Raw genomic sequence first — 26200 nt, forward strand, 5'->3', positions numbered from 1 at the left:
AGACATATTGGAACTACTTCATTAGGGGATTGCGTAAGTGCGATTAAAAAAATTTAATGTATACATAGTATAAAGCAAAGTCGCTTCTCGCGTCTGCCATATGTATATATGCATAGATTTCAAAACTACAGAACGGATTTTGATGGAGTTTTCTTGAATAGATAGAGTGATTCAAGAGGAAGATTTATATGCATAATACATCTATTAAACTACGAATTCAAAGCGTGCGAAACCGCGGGCAAATGTTAGTGTAGTATAAGTGCAATGTTTGTTATGATGTTGATTGGATAATGTTGTGTATTTGATTAGAGGTGTATGCTGTTTTGGGAAATGTAATAAACAAATTAAATACGACACATTTTTTAGACCTATAAGCATAATATGATCTCTATTCTTACAGTTAAGATTTGTCTATCGGTCCTTTTGAAGTTTTTAATGGAGAATGAGAGGGACACTTTCATTACTCATTATGAAACGTCTATATTATTTTTAAATTTAGTAAAATTCTAATTATTTTTACCTGTCATTGTCTAGTATCATTTTTAATCAATATTAAAGGTGTGTTATTTACATACATTATGTAATAAGCTGCTTATCACGATAATCACAATTCACCTGTTTTATAAGATCATATTATTTTCTGATACGCAAATTAATAAATAATAATGCAAGGTAAATTTATTAGCATTTTAAAGTTATCTTATCTGATTATATATTTTACATTGACCTTCAAATGATTAAATGAGACAATTTTGAAAATATGCACCGAGATTTTCTTTAAAGCGAGTGGTTCGATAGAAATCGTTTTAAAGTGGAAATAGTTGTCAGATTCATACATTAATTATCACTGGATATTCGCAGAATCCGTCTCCATGCGAATGAAGGCCATAGACAAGAAGTCGAATTGATTTTTACGGCTCTCAGATAAATTAATTAGTTAGTATTACCTAGTATAGTATTATGTCATATGTGGTATTTCGAATTATTTTTGTAAAGGTTATAATTAAATATTATTTGTAATTTTATAAAGTTCTTACCTACTAGATACAAATAAAGTATGAATATAGTACATATCCTACTAATATTATAAACGCGAAAGTTTGTAATTATGGATTAGATGGATGGATTTATAATTATTTCACGCAAAAACGGCTTGTTATAACAGTCTGAAATTTGGTACAGATATAGATTATATTCTGGATTAGCACATAGGCTACTTTTTAACCGGGTACCACGCGACTGGCACCGCGGGTTACAACTAGACTAAATATTTATGACTAGCTAATTTTGTTTGTACCTAACACTGGAGTTTCTTTGGGTGGTTTTTTCATACATTATTTTTCTTTGCAGATAACTATTCACCAATATTTGAACACGTAAAAGAAGCATGGAATATGAGACATCATCCGAATCTTTTGTTTTTATTTTATGAAGAATTATCTAAGGTAATTTCAAGTTTTACATAAATAGCAACGGAAAGCAAGATACATTTATCGCACGATTAATGTCTAAACGAATAACCGTTATAGTATTTAGCAAGAAGTACAGAAATAAATCTATGTTGTTTCTGACACTTGACAGGATAAAGGACGCACTTGACAGGATCTATTTTTTTACAGTATACGACCCGTCTCATGCCCAAATTATAGATTAAAATCGAATAGCACGAGCCAATCGATATGCCTAGGTCCTCAGCAATTTCTTTAACGGTGATTCGACGATTGACCAATACTCTTTGGATTGGCCAATATTTTTTGAATAGGTAAAAATTGAAGACGAACCAAAACATGTAATTAACTTTACGTAACCCGCGAAAATGCAAAATTCGTGATACTTTTTTGTGAATGTTGGATCGCATTAAGCCATGTTGGATCGCAAAGTAAATGATTTTAATATTAAGTAGCTTTTCGCTCGTGATGTCCAAGCAAAGAATAAACAATGTAAAGTTTTCCGCTAATAGTTTCCCCGGTCCCACGGGATTTCCATGGGATCAAATACTACTTAATACTATTTATTGTTACTATCGCATTAGACAGTGTATTTATTACTTAAATTTCAGGACTTGCCGGCTGTCATCCGTCGAGTAGCCGACTTTTTAGGTAAAGAAATGTCACAAGAGCAAGTGATGAAATTGGCACACCATCTCAATTTCAGTAACTTTAAGGATAACACGTCAGTCAATAACGTGCATTTGGGAAATCCCGACATCGTCGTCGATGGAGAGGCGCCATTCGTAAGGAAAGGTGAGACCTTATACAGATCGAAAAAACTAGTTTTTCTTTTGTTTTCTTCTTATGTTATAACGGGAAACTTGTGATTCCCCGGATGGTAAGCGATCACCACCGCCCATGAACATTCACAAAGACTTAGACCACTGCAAATGCGCTGTCCGCTTTTAATAGCTAAGGGATAGAGAAAGGATTGATGACTGGAAAGAAGGACTCTGTATTAAGTGGTACCTTCTTAATCTATTATTCTATTTATTTCAAATTAATTATATGTGTTAATTGCATCTGAGTATAACTGAAGAATACTGTACTTATAATAATGTTTTAAACTATTTATAATATGTTCTACAATAAATTATGTTTATGCTTTAATTCAATACTGTAGAGAGGCAAAGTTTGTGACGTTGTAGGGGGTCATCTTTGGATCTACTGAATCGATAATTGTATAATAATGTGCAACAATTTACAATTACGCTCAGAAACTAAGAGAAAGATATGTTGGCTACGAATGAATAATATTCTATCATCACTATCATTTTTAGGTAAAGTGGGCGGTTGGAGAGACCACTTCGACGATGAGATGGTGGAACAAGCTGACAGATGGCTTAAAGAGAACCTCGCCGACACTGACCTGAGATATCCTGCGTGGGAACTGACGGATTTGTAGAAAAAAATCTATTAGTGTAGTAGACTACATGTGTGTGCGCACACCGCAAGGACGAAACTAGAATCTTCGAGAGAAATCTGTAAATCTAAGAAAGAAGTCTTTAAACGACTTCAAGAAAGAAAGCTATCCATTCTGTTCTGCTATCCATTATGACTGTTTTTCTTTTATTATTTGAAAGCTGATGCCTCCCATGTGCTCTCATTTAAATTTGGTCTAGTTCGGACAATTTAAATGTGGTTTAAGTGTTTATTAAAAATAACTACTATTTATTATTATAATTTATTTCAAATAAAGTTTTTATAATTGTTTTGGTGTATATTTCTCCGTAAACCATATTGTATATACCTTGTATTTAACTTATTAATTTTAGTAGACGGAATAGATTAATGCTATGAAACTAAAAATTAAATGGGAGGTCATCGATATCACGCTATCACCTACGGAGACTGAGCTGTGAGTCTTTATTTTTCTTATGCATTCTGTGACAGCGTGTAATCTAACAAAGCATATAAATGTTGATTTGAGTAAGCCATGTTATTATCTAGCTTCTAGGTAGGTATCTGTTGTCTATTCCCTAAGGACATTTATTTGAAGACCGGGGTGCTATGAACGATGAAGACTTTAAATTTTTGTCAGAGGTAGGTATCAAATTATAATAAAAATAATCTACCAAACACGTTTTCTAAAGTGGCAATTTTATAAAAAGGCATAATATTTCAAACCTTTTTTAAATGTTATAAATTAAAAAAGAATAGAATTTTCCCATTTTATTCAAAATTTCAGGAAATAACTTTGAGCGAACTTAACAGTTGTTAACACAATCGTAATTGGGGTTGAGGACATAGAAAATCTTTTGGAGTTCTCCACAAAGGATTCAATTCCTAAAAAGTTATCGCTTCATTGGACACTGAAGACGCTTGAGTTTTAATATTGTCTTATGTTATAAACAAAAAAAAAACAATAAATAATAGATTAAATATCGTGGATATTTCACAAAACGTCATCTATCAAACATAATTAGAAAAGCTTGTACTATATATCTAAACTAGGAAATGGTACACTAAGATCAAAGGATGTTTCAGCTTTGCGGCCAGGGGGATTCACATGGTCGTGTTTGAATCGAAATCGAGTAGTAACGGTGTACCGATTTTTTGGGAATCTTCATTGTTTTAGTTTGATTTCACGCAAAATTTCATGGTCGCCTTTTAAAATCCTCCATTATGTTATGACACGATACACATACATAAAAAAACAATAAATTCGTAATATTTGCCTTTGAGAAAAGGAAGGTTCAAGTTTATAAGATTACGTTGCGAAGATAACAATTTGATTATTGTACAAAATATTTGAGGATATTGCCCCTTTATTTGCGAGATTACCTACAGTTTTATATTATTTATACCGAGCTGATAACAAGCATATATTAAGAAGCGCAAACGATAAGAGCTTAGAAAGTTATGACAATGTCGCGAATTCCGTTCCCGTTTGAAATTAAAGATGTGGAAGAAAATCTGGCTAAGGAACTTATGGTGCATTATACAGGTACATGTATGTGGCTTTTGAATATTATTTTCAGTGAAATAAACACATTGTTTTAGTACAAAGCGTGTTTAATAAAAAAATAAGTTAGTAACAATGTTGGGATTTTTAAACTTAATAATGGCTTTTAAATCGTACCTTCAATTACATTTTTTCACAAACCTTTAGTGAATAGGTTATGAAATTTAGCAATATCTGCGTAAATTACATGTTGATTTTTATGTAGTATTTTATTGTTGGAATATATTCTCTTTATCTTCTTATATATAAAAATCAATTGCTATTCGTTAGTCTTACTAAAACTCTAGAGTGGCTGAGCCGATTTTGATAATTTTGGTTTTAATGCATTCATAATAGTTTTTTTATTCGAACCGCAAGGGACTGGAATGCTTCCTGAGTCTGTGATCCCTGACGGATAAAATCTGGGGATCTTCAAAAGTAGAGTGAACAGGTACCTTCTAGGGAAGCGCGCTCCATTTTAGACTACATCTACGCTTACCAGCAGGCGAGATGGTAGTCAAGCGCTGCCCTATCACACAATAAAAAAAAATACTGTGTTTGAAAAAGGTCGGGTCAGCTAGTTTAAAACATTTAACTCTTTTAAAACATTTTAAGTGGTCTAAGACCATAGGAACACATTGGTTTTTTATGCCATATAATTAATGCTAGTTCTAAAAATATTTCAAATTACACAGGAGAACTGACGGGCTTCGTGCAAGTTGGTCCCAAGAAATATTTCTTCCCCCATAAATATAAGGAGGAAGCTGAAGACATTTACAATATCCCGGTGAAGCCAGATGACGTGTACGTTGTTACATTTCCTAGATCAGGTTTGTGATTACTTAAATAAACTAAAACACGAATGTATATGTTACAGAAAATACAATTCCTAATAAATGTATACAATTATGAAGCTATTTAGGATATGTGAAAAATATTGTTTATTACTTTTTTTGACCATTGTGAACGTTCGCAAAATAATATAAGTTTTATAACTATAGCAACGTTGGCACGAATATTATAGGCGCATTACATTTCACAATGTAGTATTTTATATAAAAAAATCAGATGAGATAAAATTTAAATTTAACACGGCAAAAAACATAATATTATGTAAAGGGTTAAAGGTGGAAATATTACATGATTTATGATTGTGAAACAAACGTGATATGTTGTCATCAGTTCGAATTTACAAACTTTATCATTTTCGCTCTTTCTCACGATGACACGCCCATTTTTCGCCCAGACAAAACGCCAGCTTAAGGTGGCAACCACCTCTCATACCTTGCCATATAGCTGCCTATTTTCTTTGGTACCACAGATAACAATACTATACTATAATACGCTCGTTAATAAATACACTCTCATGCTCTCTGTGAGATGTAATGTGTCCATTGTTTGTATTTAAAGTACTTATGTTGCTGTGATGTTTGAACTTGCCTAACGAGTACAGCTGACCGAGAAAGTCTTGAGTTCATTTGGCGTACATACCAGATACGTAATCAAATAACTGAACTCTAAGTAACTGAACAGTAACGAAAGTATTGTTCCGACTGTTGTGCAGGGGTGCTTATATCATTATACGACAAGCTTTACTTATTGATTTATTTCCAGTAAACATAACTATTACCTTAATTTAGAACAAAGCAATGATGTTTTTATACAGTTAAGTTTCATCGGCGTACTTTAATTTCATATGATTTGCGAGCCGATTTATCGTCGTATCGTTGTCTTTACGACGAGTAGTGGATTTAAATGAAGAACACATTCATAAGCGTTTTAGTTCTGTTAAGTTTTTATTACGATACTATATAAGCATGTTTAATTTAAACACATATAATGAGACAAGCCCTATAGCGGACGCACAAATCATCTTGTTAACCATGGAAAACTAACTACCTTCCATCCATCAAATAATATAATGTGAAAAAATAGAAGGACCGATGTATAAAAAAGACATATATTTGTACCAACAGGCACTACATGGACGCAGGAGCTGGTCTGGTTGGTGAAAAATGATCTCGATTTTGAATCTGCCAAAGAAACACCGTTACCATTCAGATTTCCATTCCTGGAGTAAGTGTTCTTGGTATATACATTTAATAATTATATAATCGAAGTATATACATATATTAATGAGCTAACAATTAAATAATCTGGCCTGTGCACACAGCACATTATATTATGACCGTGTTCCCTTTTGGGGTTATGAGGAAGAGGCATTATGAACATTTTAGGAATGTTAAGGAATTCAACGTACGCCTGGTACTCTTGAGTATATAAATAATCGCTAGACTTTGACAGACAGCATCGTAATTATCTTCTTATTTTTTCACCATAGCTCCATAGCTGGGACCATAGCTCTTTCTAGCCCCAAAGCCACAATATTTTGCCAAGTTCTCATCCTATAATTACACACCATAGATTCATATTTATACATCTAACTATGCTTGATTTACATTCATTACATTGACCTTACCGTCGCATACCATTAATATCACATTACCTTCCCAGGATTTCAGTCATAATACACCCGGTGTTTCTAAAGCCGATGATAGAAGACAGCATAGCAAACCCAAGAAAATTCCACGTTGCGGATACGGCGAAACCGGGCGCAGTGAAGGCGGCCAATTTGAAATCGCCAAGGTTCATCAAGAGCCACCTGCCTCTGTCGTTGCTCCCACCAGGGCTGCTGGATACGGCTAAGGTGGTGTACGTGGCACGGGACCCAAGGGATTCGGCGGTTTCCTTCTACCACTTGAGCAGAACGTACGCGATACAGGGCGCGCCGAAGGACTTTAAGACGTATTGGAACTACTTTATTAAGGGTTTACGTAAGTGCAATTAAAAATATTTAATCATCATCATCATCATCATGGTAAGGGATCACAACTGCCCATGAACATTTGCAGTGGTATAATGCCTCTGCGAATGCGCTTCCCGCTTTTAATGGTTGAGGGATAAGGAAAGGATTGATTACTGGAAAGAAGGAATGGACTGAGAAGGGTGAGGAAAAGGAAACGGGTCTCGGGCTCCTCCACTCACCGTACGAAACACAATAGCATGCTATTATTTCACGCTGAGTCTGTGGGGTTGTGGTACTTCCCCGGTGTGAGATGGACCAATTCGTGCCGAAGCGTGCTCGACTTCCAAATTAAAATATCTTATAATAGTATATAGTATAAATGTATGTAGTATAAATGTATGTAGTATAAATGTATGTAATATAAATGTATACTAGCTGTGACCCGCTGTTGAAACCGCGTAAGTTCGTATCCCGTAGGAATATCGGTATAAAAAGTGCCTATGTGTTATTTCAGTTGTCCAGCTAGCTACGAAGCAAAATAGTATTATTATTCACCAATAGATGTCAGGAAAAAAAAACACGAATAAAACACGAATATGACATTTTCTAAAAAAAAAATTCTAGCTAGATCGATTTATCGCCCCCGAAACCCCCTGTATACTAAATTTCATGAAAATCGTTGGAGCCGATTCCGAGATTCCAATTATATATATATATATATGTATATATATATATATATATACAAGAATTGCTCCTTTAAAGGTATAACATAGTATGGTGTTGATTGGATAAGTTGTATGAGATATTGTGCTCTTGATTAGAGTTGCATGATATTTGTAAAATGTATTATAAGCCATTTGTCTATCGGCGTTTTCATAGTTTTTAATGGAGAATGAGAGTTAATTTTAATTGTTATGAGACATACATATATATTTATTTAGTAAAATGCTAATTAATTTTACCTGTCATTGTCTAGTATCTTTTTTAGTCAATATCAAAGGTGCTAATTTAAAAATATAATTTAATAAGCTTCTTATCACGAAAACTGCAACATTGCATATCAGCAGTTTTATAAGATCTTATTATAACGCAAATTATTAATAATACTGCACAGTAAATTTATTAGCATTTTGGAGTTATCTTATCTGATAATTTATTTTACATTGACCTTCAAAGGATTCAATGAGACAATTTCAAAAATATGCACCGAGATTTTCTTTAATGCTAATTAATGCTGACGTTGTTTGATAGAAATCGCTTTAAAATGGAAAGTACGGCTTTCCATTTTAAAGCGATTTATTTTTACGCTCACATATAATTAATTATTAATATTTAGTACCTATTACTTCACATTTATTTAATATTTTAATTCTAATAGCCAGTTTTCCCCATCATACATTATTTTTCTTTGCAGATCACTATTCACCAATATTTGAACACGTTAAAGAAGCATGGAATATGAGACATCATCCGAATCTTTTGTTTATATTTTATGAAGAATTATCTAAGGTAATTTTAAATTTTAGACAAATAGCAACGGAAAGCAAGAAAGATTTTTGTAATGATTAACTTCGTTATAAATTAGCTAGATGTACATAAAGAAATCTGTTTTGAATTCTTCTACACTTGACAGGACGAATTTTTTCACAGTAGATATATGTAGAAAATCTGTTTATTGCGAATTATTCAGGGTTGTAAGGAGTCGTACCTTGCGTTTTGATTGTCTCATGATAATTTCAAAGTTTCCGTAATAATAATATTTTACATTGAATGAGCTGACATGCAAGCATTAGATTGATCAAGTTTGTTCTATTGCATACAAACAAAAAATTATGTTGATATTTTTGAACAAATTTTCATAAAATGACATCAGACATATAGAGTTTTATTACATCAATCTTATTGAGAATCTTCTAACGGTGTTTTCACTATAATTTTCTATATTTCATAATTTCTTTATTCGGTTTCGCTCCTATTCTTATTTGTGGATGTTGGATCGCATTTACCGATGTTGAATGGCAAATTAAATGATTTTATCATTAACTAATTCTTTTCCCACGGTTTCCCGCGCAGTCAAAGGAAAAAATAGACATTGCGAAGCTTTCCCTAAGTAGTGTCCCTAGTCCCGTGGGATTTCTGGGATCAAATATCCTATGTTCTTGTTCGGGTTTAGGCGTGAAGAACAGACTGACAGAATAATCAGAGTTATTTTCGCATTAGGTGGTGTATTTACGAAATAACATAAATTTCAGGACTTGCCGGCTGTCATCCGTCGAGTATCCGACTTTTTAGGTAAAGAAATAACACAAGAGCAAGTGGAGAAATTGGCAGACCATCTTAATTTCAATAACTTTAAGGATAACACGTCCGTCAATCACGTGCTCATGAAAAATGCCGACCTCGCCGTGGAAGGGGAAGCGCCGTTCGTGAGGAAAGGTGAGAGATCACATACAGATCGAAATACCTAAAACTAGAAATAACAAGTTTGAGAAAGGAATACGTTAGAGAATAAGCCACTGTTATTATATTAATTAACGCACAAACTTAAAACTAGATAACATTGATTTTAGAAGAATATAGTCGATTTGATAACCTCTTCCTTTTTTGAAGCCGGCTGTATGTTCCTAGGTAAAGACAAAACATGATCTGGTCTGTTTATCATTTCATTACAAAAACAATTGCAAGATCATAGAAACAAAAACAAACAAAGTGAAGCGCAAAATCTAAGAAAAAGCGATACTGAGTACGAATGAATTTATACTTTTTATCGATACGTAAATCGTTTTCAGGTAAAGTAGGCGGTTGGAGAGACTACTTCGACGATGAGATGGTGGAACAAGCTGACAGATGGCTCAAAGAGAACCTCGCCGACACTGACCTGAGATATCCTTCATGGGAACTGACAGATTTCCCCACGAAAGATAGAAAAAATTCGATTAACGTAGACTACATGCGAACACCGCAAGGACGCACCTAGAATAACTTCAAATATCAATTCTGTGCTATATGACTGTTTTGATTTGTATTTGTTACCTGATAACTTTTTTCTCAGAGAACCGATTTTAATGATTCTTGTTTTTTTTTGAATTGATTTCTATTTGAAAGCTGATGCTTCCCATGTGGTCTCATTTAAATTTTGTTTAGTTCTAACCATTTGCAGACAGTTTAGTTGTTTATTAAAATGAGCTCATAATCATTATTATAATTATCTAAGGTCAAATAAGGTTGTTATATTTATTGAAGTGTATTTTTGCGCTATATCCCTATGTATACTTCTGTGCCCTCTATTTAACTGATATACTCAAGTACATGGAATATTTTCTTGTGTTTCATTTTACGCGAGTGTTATACATTTAGAAATTAAAAACTTTTGTAACGACGTGACCACGCTCGCTGTAAAGTGTTCGAACCGTCGGGTTAATAAGATAATGAATAAATCGCGTTTAAAATCCGTTAAAAAGTTTTAATCTCTAAATACATGGAATACATTAATGCCATGAATCTAAAAAATTAATGGATTAAAGAAGGAATGGGAAAAATAAGTGGATATTAATTAAAATAAATATCGACAAACTTCTCTTTAATATTATTTTAAATAAAAGTGATTTACCGATGCAGATATTATATTTTGATAAATCCTTATACAACAATGTTATTAGAGTTTTCAATCTAATCCAAGATATTCTTAGATGTTACATAAAAACACATTAAATCTGAAACCCGTCCAGTTGAGATTAATTGAATTTGCAAATAAAGGAAATTCTTTGTACATAAACCCTTGATCATCGAGAACAATAAATAAAAAAGTAATGCAAGATTTTATAAGTTATGTCTTCGGATTGAATGTAGGAAACTTAAAATCTGTATCCGCTAAGTTTTCCTTCATCCAGCTTTCAACTTCTTCTTCCATCTCCCCTGTGAAATAATCGCGCCAGCCTCCAACTTTACCTAATACAAATAAAACGTAATCCTTTACATCTAGATCGAACAATAAAAAACTTATCTTAGTATCTAGAATCTAGATAGTAAAGATATAACTAAGAAACTGTGTTATATTCAACTAGAATTCAAAAAGAAACGGGTAGCCAGAGGGTAGACACAGTTACATAGGTCATCTGACGCTATTAAAACAAATTGGTAGTCCTGCAAATTGCATTCTATAAAATCTTACTGGATTCAAAATTCAATAAAGCGCCCAAAGCTAAAAGTTACATCTTCTAAATGTGAAATAGCCGGGATGCGCCCGCAGCAAAGTTGTGAACCATGTAGTAACCAATAGTTTCTTCGAGATCACGCGCTATGGATGAAATTCGGCTTGGAGAAAAGTTTCATACCTTTTCTGATGAAGCCGTTCTCTTCATCAATGATACCTAAGTCACGTAGCACTTTGCTCTGGTTCACGGAGTCGTTCCGTTTGAAATTATCGAATTTCAAATGCTCGCAAAGTTCTTGGATTTGCTCCTCGGAGTATGACTTGCCGTAGAATTCGGCCATACGCTTTAGGCTACCAGCGAGTTCCTGAAGAAGTTGCCATCTTTAAGAACTATACTAAGATAAAAAAATTAATCAATTAATTAAATGTATACATACTCTGGATAAGTCTTCGTAATATATGAACAACATGTTTGGATGATGTCGTTTCGCCCAAGCTTCCTTCAAGTGTGGAAATATTGGTGACCATGTAACTGAAAGTGTGTTTTATGTTATTGTAAGAAAAATATATCCCATAAAAACAGTTCTACTGTAAAAAGTTGTGAGATCCATGGAATACCAAGTCTATATATATCTAAGTATAGTTGTTTTTATGTATCATGTAATACCAAGTCTATAATAAGTGATTAATTTATTCCGTCCCTACTTAAACGACGTGACGTAATCATTACGTAATTAGCATCCTGTAGATCGAAATCAACATCCAATAAAATCTTTAACGCTTTAAATGTATAAACTCTAATACTCGTAAATAAATATTATAATAAATTAGATTATTTACTAGGTGCTCGCGCGCAATGTCAACCCAAAGAGACACCATCAGCAAGTATGAAGTGAAACCGGCTATAATAGTTATATTTACTAGTAGCTGTTCGGCCCGGCTTCGCCCGTGGTACATATATGTGTATATGGCTGTAGGCTATATTATAGCCTATATCACTGAGTGAAGTGACAGCTTTCTAATGGAAAAATAATTTTTGTAATCGCTCCAGTGGTTTTAGCGTGAAAACGTTACAACATACAAAAATACAAAATTTTACACAAAATTTTAATACAAAATTTCCTCTTTATAACATTAATGTAAATGTACATAGTAGCTACTTTCTTCCATCTATCCATCCAGTATCAACGCATTGTCAATTATTGTTGCCATATAATAATCCTTATTGATTTAATTCTAATGATAAATATTAATAAAATTGCAATAACTTCATACCAAGGCCGCGGCGCAAAAAGTTCCAAAACAAACGAAATTCTACACCAGGTTTTAAATAGCTAAGTTTTACTATATTGTAGTATGAGACAATCGTATCTCGTGGGTCTCTTATTAAATAAACAACCTGCAAGTAAAGAATAAATATAAAATATAAATATCATACCACGGATGCATTTTTAGTTGGTTGATAATTTAAAACAATTGATCTTAATTAATGTTTTGTTTTTCACAAACTTTAACGATGGATTGCATCTCTTGAAAATGATAAGCATAATTGGATCTCGTTAAATTTCTAAGATCAAAAGTAAATAAAATTACAACGAAAAACAGGCACCTATTTTAAAATACACGGCATTGCGATAGAATCGTCTTCGTGACGATAAGACGATAAGGATTGTCATTTAAAGATATAGTAATAAATCAAATTTATTTTAAAATACCCTCGTTATATCGGCCAACTTAAATTTGAAATTAAACAGTGATATTTTACTAGTCATGCCCTTTTATTTGTTACCCATAATTAATGATATTTAAACCTGATACGTCTGCCGCCATCATTGACCAACTTTCATCAAACATACTAAAGTAGAAAGCTGGCCTTTAAATGAAAAAAAAAAAAACGCTTCGAAATCGGTCCATACATTTAAAAGCTATGATGCCACAGACAGACATCCTGCCAGATGCCAAAACAAACTTATAACACCCCTCTTCATGCGTCGGGGGTTAAAAATAAAAATCGTAGTGTTATAATTTGTATCAAAATTTTGTAAAAATTGCTATATAGTTATGCTTTTAATTGAACAGTCTACCTTTGTTGTGTCGAGAAGATTCGGCGGCAGCAGAGATAATGGTAGGTGACTTTTTATGAAACGTGGTGAGGGTGCATTCTGCAGTTTATTGACCCCGGGCTCGAGTATGCTTTTCAGAAACTCTCTTTTCACATCATCGTCTATTTTATCGAGAATATCCTTCTCCGTCTCTTGTGTTAACATTAGGCAGTAACTGGGAAGAAACAAAGTATTATTTTTTGTATAAATTATGCACGTACTTTGTCATTTTACACAAATATATATATATATACGTATTTTACACGTATATATATATATATATATATATTTTTATTTTGCCATGAAGAATCGAAAGAAGAGAAAATGTTTTAAACCAAATGAAACGTTGATTTTAATATTGATAAATATGTCAGGAATAATTTATGCTATTATTTATTCTCTACACTATGTACATACTCTATAAGCGGGAAGCGAGTATCCATGTCCACCGATTTAGCTTTTTCATAGTCTAAGTTATTATTCAGAAGCCATATCATCTCTTGAGTCCACGTTGAGCCTGTAATATTTCTTAAGATTTGAGATAAGTGGATTGATTTAATTATTACGAAAGTTATAAAAATACTAACTAATATTATTAATACGAAAATTAGTAAGGATTTGTGTGTGTTTGTTGCTCTTTCACGCAAAAACTAATGAACCGATTGCAATGAAATTTGGTACGTAGACAGCTGGACAACTGGACTAACATATAGGCAACTTTTTATCCCGAAATTCCTACGGGATACGGACGTACGCGAGTGAAACCGCGGGGCGCAGCTAGTAAAAAATATAGGTAAGAGTAAAAGAAATCCGCTACTCATGGATTGCTCTTTTTGAGTTTGAGTTTGAGTAGCTAAATGGTGTATGTCGTTGCTACGAAGCGAAGGACGCAGGCTCGAACCCGCCTCATGGTTTTTCTTCTATTATATTATGAAAAAAATTTTTCTTCTATTATGAAAAAAACAATTGACAACGCTTTTTTGCCATACTTTCGTGTACTTTCGTATAATTCGTGCTAGCGTGCGGCTTCTATCGTGCGGACTTTTTGGGTTGTTTGATAAGTACATCTTAAATAGATTAATATTTATAGTTTCACCTGTTCTCGGATAACATAAGAGGAACACGTCATCCGGTCGCACTTTGAAATTATAGATCTGTGGCCCGAATGTTTTGTATGTGTCGGGATAGAAGTACCGATTCGGTCCCACGTACACGTAGCGTTTCTTTTTTTCTAAACAAATCAAATTTTTTTAATAATCATTATTTTTTGCTCTATTAAAAAAATATCATTGACGGTTATATTAGCCCGCTTCGTTTTCCTCACCCTTCCCAGTCGATTTCGCAGACTCCTCTACTCCTGAACGTAGTAGAGGAGTCTTTGGAGGAGGTGGTAATCGTTTTCCAGGTAAATAACGTCTACTCGGTTGCCCGCTCTTACACAAAATAAAAGAGACAAAAGCTGCCTCAGAACGCTCCGTAAGAAGCTCAGGATCTCTTTATAGATTTTCTCAATTTCATAAATATAGTAATATAACTTATATAACGGGTTAAAATAATATAAATAATAGTAAAATAATATATACAAATAGGATTAATTAGTAATTGGATTTCTGAGGTGGGAAGTGGGATGGCCGGGAGAAATAATTTATTGCTAAAAATAAAATCGCTTACAACTATACAGAAGTGACATAAAGTTTTAAATTATGTTACTGGTGCACAATTCAGTATTATGCCAAAATACTAAGATATTTTGGAAACACGAAGGGATAGATTTTAAACAAATAAAAATAAAAACTTACGCGTATAACTGAGGATTTCTTGCACAGTTTTCTCATCAACATCTTCGATTGCAGGAAGGTTGCTTTCTGTAGACATTTTTAGAGTTAATTCTCTTGCTACAAGTATTAAACTGATATTACTTCGTAAGAAAACAGTTTTATATAGCCCTCATTACCTGCCAGTTAAGTTTCATATAAAATCTAAATTACTACCTATAGCGTAATCATGTACTTTGGTACTTTAAATATAAATTATGTGGTTTTTGGTAACTACGAATAAATATGTTATCATTGTTAATGTAAAAGTGATAACGAATATTATTATATTTTATTTATAATTCCATGGTAAAATAGTTATATAGCAAGCAAATAATATGGCAAGATAGTAGAATAAAATATGAAAATAGGAGAATTTCGAAGAACGGTTTTTTTTATATTGTCGCTTTTTCGACAAGGCTTTATATCATATATGTTAATAATATAAAGCTAAAGACTTTGTTTGTGTGAATGCGCAAATCTCAGGAACTACTGAAACTATTTCAATTAATATTGTTTTACCATGGCATATGTATATGACCGAGTACTATAGACTAGGTATATAATATGTACCAACCACCGACCACGGGTAAACGGTATTATATTCAATGAATATATTAAAATATCAATGTAAAACAAGTTATGTTTGATAAATAAAACAATTTATTCAAAATTTCAAGGTTGTATTGACAATTGCTGATACACAACGACTATGCGCTGAGACTTGAGAGCGCCCTCTATCGCGGAAAAGGACAGGCGCATTAAAAATACTACCTAAATGAAGTAAAATTTGTCACAAATTTCGTGGAATTAATTAATAAGCTGCGAAAATATGATACCTAATAAATAAACAGCAAATAGCTAAACAAATTTTAGAAGAATAATCAAATATCAAAACTGTTTTATCATAGAAGAAACAATCTTTAAGGGTTAGGTTAGTTTTATATGCTTTATAACAATGAGTATTATATACTAATAATTTTTTAACTATTAATCAACAATGTTGAACTTGCAGGGAAATTTTGTTAATTTGACGCTGCTAGTGCGAGGACATTTTAATGTTTGAGACATTTTATTATCAACTGATAATTAGTATCGCTTTACTTTACTGCTTTTACAATAATTTAAGTCAAGTTGATATCAATTCTTTATATTAAATGTTTTACATGTCAAAAATAAATAAAAATATCAGAATGAAATCCTGGTTTTCTCTTGATAGGACCACACTTTCTAAATCAAAAGCAATCATCAACATTGATTTATAAAAACTAAGTTGTCCACAAACACATATAACGAGTGTATTTATTCAAGTAACGAAACTTCTCCTTTATCGAAGTCGATTAAAAATAATACACTCAAATATATGACTAATGAAGGTTAAATAAAAAAATAATAATATTGTGATGCAGGAGACAAACCAAATAATCGAATATTGTCTGTAGGAATACAAAATGAAACAAATTTCACTCAAGAACCATCTTATAATCTCAGTATATCTTTACTACAATTCAGAGTAGGTTTTTTTCTGGTACATTAATACTTACAAATGCTGTTTTCTTATTTATTACATGTTTAATTTACAGGGATTTATAAATTATATAATAACTGTTTGTTACTTTTTGTTTGTGCCTTTATTAACAATCTTCCAATCATTGAAGCAAGCCCATTCTTGAGAAATCAAGTCACATACCATCTGGCATTGTGCTAACTGGTTAGATGTTAAATATATTACATGCTATTTCACACGAATATTTTTAATAATGTATTTTAACTGGCGATCCAGCTATATGGTACGATAATGCATTTTTCACATTGACCAAATATTTGGAAGATACCTTACATTTTTCATTTTTTATGTATTATATTTACAAAAACAGTTTTTCAGAGCTATGACTTCTTTATAACCACAACGTTACGTTATTATATAGATATGGTATTACTGTTCTAAATAAGAAAGTAAAATGAAACATAGCTCTCAGAAAAATATTTACAAACATTCAACTTAATTAATTAAAAATGTTTGAGATGGAGAATACATTTTATTTAGAAATTACATTAAAATTCATTACATTGACTTTTCAATAACCAGCCTATAATATAGAAATTATTCAAGCAATAATTTCAGTCTAATAATCCATATAGTCGGTCAACCAAGTCGTCTGACAGGTCATCGTGTGGGGGGCAAGGGGCGAGGAACGCGGCTACATACGCCATGCAGCTCGCAGCAACAGCTCGGGACATTATTTAGGGGCTTTCGCGCGGTTAAAGTATCGTTTTCTTCATTAGCATATTATTTTCTATTATTGAAAACCGCGATTTTTTAGCCCTTTACTATGCTACGCATGTTGTACCATTGTATGCTTTTTATTTATACTGTGGTAATATAGATCATAAATCTCGTTTTCTTGTTTTGAATAAATTGCGCGCTTTAAATTTTTATTAATTCTTACAATTCATTAAAAAATCAAATAAAAACTCAATCTATAATAATTCAATAATTCATTAATATTTGTATGGATTCTTTGTTAAGTAGGTAAATCACAACATTGTCACGAACATAAAAATCTTTACTTAACATTAATGAAAATGCACAATAACTAGACGAGATTTTCCTAAATTTAATATTATTTGTGTCTTATTATTCACAATATTTAATTTTTTTAACACATACCTATACTAATGAAGACCATTATCCTGAGAGTGACAACAAATAATAAAAATTGTCTGTATCATTTCATTTCTTGTCATGCATTTATAAATAAAATCAAAAGACACATGCATCTTAAATGAATTATTAAATGCAAAATTTTAAGTCAAAACAATTCCAAGAATTATAATTCATGTAATAAAGAACAATTATTCTATGGAGGCTATAGAACATGGAAGTGTCACAATAACACAATTACACCTCTGATATTTATCCTCCACATAAATAAATTCTTAGTACTATAATTCTACTATAATTCAGCTGAATTAACCAAGCACATAACACCATGTACATAAATTGTGATCTTTCTTTTATCTAATTTCTTCATATAATTGTAGCATATGCTACAAATAAGAAAGTCAAAATAAATCTAATAAGAAAATCTAACCAGAAAAGCTTTACATGTGTTCATTGCATACATTAATTTTCCACAAACACATCAAAACTATCATTCACCCACAACCTAACTTGTCATAATGTATATTTGCTGCATTTATATTTAAATGAACTACTAATACCAAGTGTCTGGAGAGCACAACTGGTAATTATATGTAACTCCTCAGTTCCTATTTATTCATATCTGAAAGCTCTTGCTGCTTTACATATAACCTAGGCACAATATCTCTTGGCAAAGCATAGCCAAATAATTTCTGTGAATTATTAGAGTGAATCATATAAAATTACAAGTAAACCTGTGTGACAACTATTTGACAAACTTCCTGAAACATTTTCATGTTGGTAGTAAGAATATTTCGAGTACTTCATACTGTGTACATTTTGGATACAAAATTGATTGTGAAAACTCAAACCACTGGTGGTACTTTCAAAAGTATAATGTAATAATAGGTAAAATGAGAATTTTAGTTTCAATTAAAACATGCCTTAAAAACATTCATCATTTTATAATTTGTATAATTTTTACTGCTTTATGACTGATTTAAAATGAAATATATGGCTATATTTTACATTTAAAATCAGTCATATCTTTTGTTTATCTAGATTGTATATACATTTATCGCGTCTGATCGTATGATCACAGCATCTTGTCAAATAATGTTACTCAAACCCTTTTTAGTATTTTTTTTACTCCCTTCCATTATAATTTTTTAATATCTTTAATGTATGGACACAGTTTTTCATTTCTTTATCATACATATAGATAATTACTAAATAAACTCACATAAGATCCAAAAAAAAGAATATGCCTAAATCATATTCAGCTTATGTTTGTTGCATGTTGCCTGACCACCAAATTGTTACAACCATAGAACACATGAACTTATACAGAATATCTTAAATAATAAACATTGTACTTTATAGTAACATAACACCCACTCACTTAAATCACTTCAAAATAAATTATCACTGAATCCAAGCAGACTAGAGCCCGCGCTTTCAGTCCGTTTTTAACCGTTTCGCTGGTGTTGTCGTCCCACTACTTTGTGAATTGGAGTCCTCAGAGAAGTTCATATGGGATGAAGCAAAGTCAGTTGGCCCTTGTGAGTCACTTACTGTAGAGAAACCTGGAATGATTGATACAGTGCTTGGATGAATACTTAATACATTACATTATGGTCCAAAATATAATCATACATAGAAGAAAAATATTTTTTGTTTAATCTTAACAGAGGATCATATGCAATAGTAATAAAAAATGGTTAAATCTAGTTATAATCTTCTATTACTTAAATATAAACCTAACCAAATAATAGTTATTGCAAATATTACTCAACATGTTAATGACCTAAAAAATCATAGACGTATATAATTAACCAAAAATTTTTTAATGAATTAAGACTTAGAGAGTATTTTATCATAAAGTAGTATTGAAATATAATAAAGCGATTGTTGCTATACTTTTCGCTGTGCATAATATATGTTTGAAATAAAAATACGAAACCGTTTAAAAGTTATCACACAACATAAGTTGCCAGTTTATCTCACATGTATTGGAATCCTCAGCCATTCCGAAGTTTGAGTTCGAGGAATCGTGCATCTTCTTAGGTGTCAGGGTATTTTCTTTATTTTCCCGTTTAGCGGCATGCTTTTTCTTCTGTTCATTCGTGGATATCGGCACCCATTTATATATCTTCATAGTGGTTTCACCAATGGTCACCCACTTTTTCTCCCTTAAAATTGAATGAATACAAGACCCATGAAAATTTAATTTTTGTTAAGTTCAATTTATAAAATTATGAAAATAAATATTACCAATGGCGAACTTTTTCAACAGCTTGCATGACTCTTTTGATATCATCTTTGACTCTGTTTCTTGTGTCCGCCCGCGCTGACCGAGACATATTGGAAATTTAAGGTTGTCGAGTAATTTATAAACTGTTACAATAAATTAAATATGAATGTTTTAATTCACTTCCGAACTTTTATTAAATTATGATAACATACGCGGTTCAATACATTTGCCTAAATCCGCCATTTATCGAATTGACAATCACATTTTTTACAAAATATGTCAATCCGACGCGACCATAAACAAAATATTTTTCACTTAATTTAATGAAGTAATGCTGCTGATATTAATGAATTTTTAACGTTAAAATAAATTATATAACTTCTATTAGTTTCTTAATATAATACAATTAGGCTACATTTTATTTTAAATATAATAATAGCTTTGGAACATGGTAAGTTCTATTTATTGCCTATGGATCCAACGTTCATTCCGTTTCTCCGTCTAGTGTCTACGTATTATCCACAATAGCAATTGGATAAAATTTTGAATTAACTCAAATTATTAATTCCAACCAATCACGTGCCTCGATTTAATGTATCGCTAACGTATTTCTGTAGTATCTACAGTATGTGTAATCAAAAACCAATCATTTAAAAAAATCTTATATGAAAAATTTTTCAGGTATTTTTCTACTTTCTGCCGAAAAATAAATTTTAACTTATAAAGTTATCCGTACAAAATGCCATTATAGAAAACTGGTAAGTTATTTAGTGTTATTATTGTGTATTCAAAGATTGTGATACTAAAAATATATTAAATCCTGAAATTCAGCGCAGATAAATTTTGACTTAGATCCATCGGCTGTCAGATGTTTTACGTCGAATTGTATATTTAAATGAATAAAGTTTATAAATAGTTTTAATAAATTAATATATTCCTTCACGCGGCTGGAACTGCAGTGATGAATGTTGTTGGCTATGATGCAACGGGATGATAAGGTGCCTCTTTTCTAGATGTTACGTTTAATTGCCTAAGTTCCGCTTTAGTCTGCTATTTTGCAAATTTTGTTAATTTTTTTCATACTTCTGCTTTATTTGTTTATTTTTATTTATATATTGCCAACATAACCTTAATTGGAATATGTGACGATAGTAAATGCACACAAAAAAAACCAGTACCGATACCACTCTGGATATCTGCATTATATTTTTGTTCTAGATATGCTATCCACTATGAAGTAGACATTCACGCTTTTTATTTGTTGCAGTTGTACCTGCATGTTATGTGTTATCTGTAGGAGTGATTTGAATATAACATTGGCTTGTCCACCGTAAGGTACAGCTAACGAAAACCGTGACTATTTCCTTCCCGTATGGCTGCGTATGTTAACCGTTCAATATCTATGATGGCTGGCGACGGGCCCCATAATGTCGCTATGAACAATGGAACTATGCGTGTGAATGTGTCCAATGTGGATTCTCCCCTGCAGATATTTGTGAGAGCAAAGAAGAAGATAAACGATATATTTATTGAAATTGATGATTATGTCAAAGACGCAGTCACTTTTATTCATGGTGAGTTAAGTAGCACTTAAATAATATACATTTGTTATATCACACACAAAATTAAGAGAAAATCTATGGATGGATCAATGTCATAAACATAAACAATATATTACATGCTTCATATTTTAATTTATGGATATGTTGATCCCTTGGGGAAACCTATAAAAATTAATCTGATATTGGTATCTTAATATTATAATATACATGATCATTTAACTGAACCTGGGCTACATTCAAAGTACAGGAAAGACTAAAAGGTATGGAGCACTGCTCTAAAAAAACAATATAATTTATTCATTTGATTTGGTCCTAACAGAGTACTGAGCTATATGTGTTATACTTATGTGATAGGTATACAGTCATTTGTTTGAGGTCAGCTTCAAGTGTATGCTATTGATTGATGTGAGTCAAGTATTAACAACATGGAATCTGTTATATAATCTGATATAATAAAATATTGATTCATATCTTATAGAGATTTTAATAAAACTATACATATGCTTACTATAGTATTCAATTAAATATGCAAATAGCTTTGGGAATTTGGATATTAACTGTGTAGGTTAAGGTTGAAGATTTAACAAATATTCCAGCTCTTAATGTAGGTTGTATATTTGGTTGTATGTAAATAATGTGTTTTCTTACACTTGTCATTTCAAACACAAGTTGTGAATTTATTCTTAAATAAATTTTTCTGTTATATATTTATGGAGCTCTATATTAAGTTAACAGATCAGTATTTTTTTTAATATTATTAATATTTGGCTGATGTACCAAACACAGTACCTCAGTTATTTAATGGATAAAAGTGAAAAAGGGAGATTTCTACACAAGTATAATTTATTCTTTCAACTTATCATTTACATTGAAGAATAAATTGAATTTGAAATAAAAGGAAATATATCTCTGAGGCATGAAATATTTCTGTCTGTGTTGTGTACCACACAAGGAGTCCAATATTTTATAGTTAAACTTTTTCTTTATTAAAGGCTTTATCACAATGCAATAACATCAAACTTGAACTATGTACATGCTTATGTTTAGTGTCATATATTATATTCATCAAATTTATCATCAAAATATGTTGAAACTTTCAGCCGTATCAGGGGACAATGGCATTGCGACACCACAAGATATTACAAATGTCGAAGCTTACGTCAGCAAAGTGCAGGCGATACGGGAAGTACTCAAGCGTGATCACATGAAAGTTGCTTTTTTCGGAAGGTACATGTGATTTTTCTGTGTGTTTTAAAAATGTCTTAGAAAATACAGATAAAAAGCGTGAATTACATTATTACAAGTCTATTGGGTGTTACTTCAAATCACCTCTGGTCTCGGTCACCCGGATTGACTACAATAAGGTAAAGGAAAATTTGGTGGTCAGGGCAGTAAAAGATAAGACTGTGTGTTATGTCTCAATACCTTCACTGATACAATAATTAGATAACATACTGATAAAGTTTACTGTTTATTTAATGCCCATGTATAATGACCTTAACTTATTTGTGTTAGTATTTATACCATAAATACTAACACAAATAAGTTATCCATCCAAATATATTATCCATGTTACAATTAAATTTCACCACATTAAACATTTTAGAGATAGAAAGAGAGAGCATCATTATTTGTTCTTGACCAGTGCTGTTCACATTTTCTCCTTAAAATTTTTTAAAACAGGTTGCGACTTTATGTCTATAACCAGAATCCCTTTTTGGCACAGTAGTTAACATGTGTGCATAGAATCATGATGCACGATGTATCTGCCCCATACTCCAAAAGGGGACAAGGGTATTCACTTACGTCTATAAAAAAATTGTAAAATATGAATTAACATTTTTTTTGTAATAATTAGGACCAGCAATGGTAAGAGCACAGTGATAAACGCTATGTTACACGATAAAATCCTGCCGAGTGGTATTGGACATACAACCAACTGCTTTCTCCAAGTGGAAGGGTCAGATACAGATGAAGCTTTTATGAAGACTGAAGGCTCGGAGGAGAAGCTTAATGTTGAGGTAGATTTATATTATCATAGTGAAATGGTGTAATTTTCGACATCAAGTTTTTTTTGTTGGAATTTAATACATACATAACCATATTTCTCAGAAAATTAAATTGTTGTTTAGAATTTTTGAACATTACTGTGTAAGGCATCACACATAATTAAAACTTTTATGTAACTACACTTTTAAATTTCCTTTCTATTTTAAGTGTAACTCTGCACAATGCAAGAAAAGACTATTATATCATAATAACTACGAATTTTGTTAAATATTTATAAACTCCCATTAATTTTATTAAAATACCACCATTCCAGTCAGTCAGTCAGCTTGGCCATGCCCTTTGCACCACCCGTCTCAAAGAGTCATCGTTAGTACACGTCTACTGGCCCCGAGAGCTATGTGCCCTTCTCCGGGACGACGTGGTGCTGGTGGACAGCCCCGGAGTGGATGTCACACCGAACCTGGACGAGTGGATAGATAAGTACTGTCTGGATGCTGATGTATTTGTGCTGGTGGCAAATGCTGAGTCCACGCTTATGGTCACTGTGAGTGTTTAATATATATCTTTGTAAAGTTTTTCCCTAGTTAAAGTGTGGTATTCAAATATATTTAAGAAAAATTTGTGGGATCATGTTTAAATTAGTTTTTTTGGATGATTTCAATGATTATGTTCATAGCATGATGCAGGTGATCTTATAATTTTTTGTTTGAAATTAAAAAATTAATTATTGCAAAATTAAATGAATATTGCACCAATTATCAATATCCTGACGATGATCTAATAATTACTTAATTTATTAACAATCACAGGAAAAGAACTTCTTTCATAAAGTATCAACGAAGATATCACAACCGAACATTTTTATACTGAACAATCGATGGGACGCGTCCGCCTCCGAACCTGAATATTTAGATCAGGTAAATATTCATAATTATATCATTTTAAATGCCATACCTAAATATTATAACATATGTTGTAATATACACTCTTTCTTTAATGTGTATTTTGCTATAGGATTCGTACTGCTTTTTCATTCACTACAATGAATAAACATCTTCATGCCACTGAGATTCGAGTATGATAATCTAATAATTAACTTTCAACATTTTCCCCTTCAAATTTTTGTTCCATTTCTTCTATAGTAAACCTTAGTTATAAAAATATCCGGGTGTTGGCAGTATTTAACTCGATTTTTTTTATCCTGTCCCATCTAGATTATCGTTAAGTTATCATAGAGCTTCAAATCGTATGTTATATATGTTCCAAGCTACCGGTCAATGTATTATTGTTTAAAAAATATATATATTATAACGAGACGCTCGTCCCGGCTCCGCCTGGATATCAAGATTCCTGTTTTATCCCAAGAGAGCATTTAATTGGGATAAAAAGTATCTTATCAACCAAATCAGCTCATACCTGTATGTATACCAATTTTCATCAAAATCTGTTACGTAGTTTCATCGTGATTGACGGACGAACATAGAAACAAACGAAACTTTCACATTTATAATATTAGTGTGATATAGTGTGATAAATAAAATACAAAAAAAAAAAGCTTGATTACATATTTTTTTTGGTTCCGTAGGTCCGCAGCCAGCACGCAAACCGCTGCGTGGACTTCCTGTCGCGCGAGCTGCGCGTGTGCACGCCCAAGGAGGCTGAGGAGCGCATCTTCTTCATCTCGGCCAAGGAGGCGCTGCTCACGCGCATGCGCGAACGGGAGAAGCCGGTGTCGTGTGAGTCGATAGAGATGGGACGATTCGATTTATAATGAAATAAATATATATTATAGTATAGATATTTATTAGGGTCACAATGTTTAAGTTATATTGGAATCGTGCGTAGTTAAGAATGAAATAATGTTTAAGTTGTACATTCTCAAAAAAAATATGTGTTTAAATAATTTGAGAAAACCTTGATATAGTTAACAAAGCATCTTTGACATTATTTATAGACACTAAATTGGATAACTCGAAAAAAAATCCCTGTTGTGTTTCCTAGATGACATGTTTCTGATTCAAGTGTCATTTGTAAAATTATTGTACAGTCAGCAGTTAAACAATTTAATTCACCAGAAATTGTTTATAAAGAGGCTTACTATGAATATCATGCAGGATGAATGAAAGCAGTGTTGGCTCAGTGGTAATTAACTTTGACTTAAAATTGACAAGTCGGGGATTTGAGACCAGGCGAGCGTGCAGGAAATAAGTTGATTTTTCAATTTATCTAAGCACGAAACCAGCATGTCCGAGAATCAAAAGTTCATCGACATGCGACATCTGCCGACCCGCACTTGACCAGAGTGGTAGATTCTGGTCTGAACCCTCATGGAAGGCCCGTGTTCCAGCAGTGGGAACATTTGTGGGGTGATGATGATGAGCAGCGTGATATTGTCGTCCACAGCGCCGATCCTCGCGGACG

At 32.3% G+C, this 26200-nt stretch overlaps 5 protein-coding genes across 5 annotated transcripts in view; 3 read left to right on the forward strand and 2 right to left on the reverse strand.

Annotated features, from left to right (window-relative positions):
• Positions 1–2909, forward strand: part of LOC119834885 — a 14913-nt gene extending 12004 nt beyond the window's left edge. The window contains exons 11-14 of the mRNA XM_038359404.1: positions 3–33; positions 1351–1445; positions 2060–2243; positions 2771–2909. Of these exons, the coding sequence (XP_038215332.1) occupies positions 3–33; positions 1351–1445; positions 2060–2243; positions 2771–2895 (435 nt within the window). The 3' untranslated portion in view covers positions 2896–2909. The remainder of the gene's footprint in view (positions 1–2; positions 34–1350; positions 1446–2059; positions 2244–2770) is intronic.
• Positions 2910–4352: 1443 nt separating this feature from the next.
• Positions 4353–10259, forward strand: LOC119835167 (sulfotransferase 1C4-like). Its single transcript, XM_038359844.1, has 7 exons — positions 4353–4437; positions 5130–5264; positions 6411–6510; positions 6949–7268; positions 8655–8749; positions 9493–9676; positions 10030–10259. The coding sequence occupies exons 1-7, from the start codon at positions 4353–4355 to the stop codon at positions 10215–10217; spliced, it is 1107 nt and encodes a 368-aa protein (XP_038215772.1). The 3' UTR covers positions 10218–10259.
• A 590-nt stretch (positions 10260–10849) lies between these two features.
• On the reverse strand, positions 10850–15400 carry LOC119835130 (sulfotransferase 1E1-like). The gene is made up of 8 exons (XM_038359787.1): positions 15295–15400; positions 14592–14726; positions 13913–14012; positions 13478–13670; positions 12669–12792; positions 11831–11925; positions 11575–11758; positions 10850–11188 (listed from the first exon to the last, which is right to left on the reverse strand). Exons 1-8 carry the CDS (start codon positions 15368–15370, stop codon positions 11067–11069), a joined length of 1029 nt encoding a protein of 342 aa, XP_038215715.1. The 5' UTR covers positions 15371–15400; the 3' UTR covers positions 10850–11066.
• A 1375-nt stretch (positions 15401–16775) lies between these two features.
• Positions 16776–20470, reverse strand: LOC119835173 (B-cell CLL/lymphoma 7 protein family member A). The gene is made up of 3 exons (XM_038359849.1): positions 20228–20470; positions 19961–20145; positions 16776–19539 (listed from the first exon to the last, which is right to left on the reverse strand). The coding sequence occupies exons 1-3, from the start codon at positions 20314–20316 to the stop codon at positions 19412–19414; spliced, it is 402 nt and encodes a 133-aa protein (XP_038215777.1). The 5' UTR covers positions 20317–20470; the 3' UTR covers positions 16776–19411.
• Positions 20471–20827: 357 nt separating this feature from the next.
• LOC119834886 (transmembrane GTPase Marf) overlaps positions 20828–26200 on the forward strand; it is a 13695-nt gene continuing 8322 nt past the window's right edge. The window contains exons 1-8 of the mRNA XM_038359405.1: positions 20828–20965; positions 21475–21781; positions 22870–22996; positions 23628–23790; positions 24093–24323; positions 24589–24696; positions 25365–25515; positions 26183–26193. Of these exons, the coding sequence (XP_038215333.1) occupies positions 21580–21781; positions 22870–22996; positions 23628–23790; positions 24093–24323; positions 24589–24696; positions 25365–25515; positions 26183–26193 (993 nt within the window). The 5' untranslated portion in view covers positions 20828–20965; positions 21475–21579. The remainder of the gene's footprint in view (positions 20966–21474; positions 21782–22869; positions 22997–23627; positions 23791–24092; positions 24324–24588; positions 24697–25364; positions 25516–26182; positions 26194–26200) is intronic.

Source organism: Zerene cesonia, chromosome 20, assembly GCF_012273895.1.
Source record: "Zerene cesonia ecotype Mississippi chromosome 20, Zerene_cesonia_1.1, whole genome shotgun sequence".
Lineage (NCBI taxonomy): Eukaryota > Metazoa > Arthropoda > Insecta > Lepidoptera > Pieridae > Zerene > Zerene cesonia.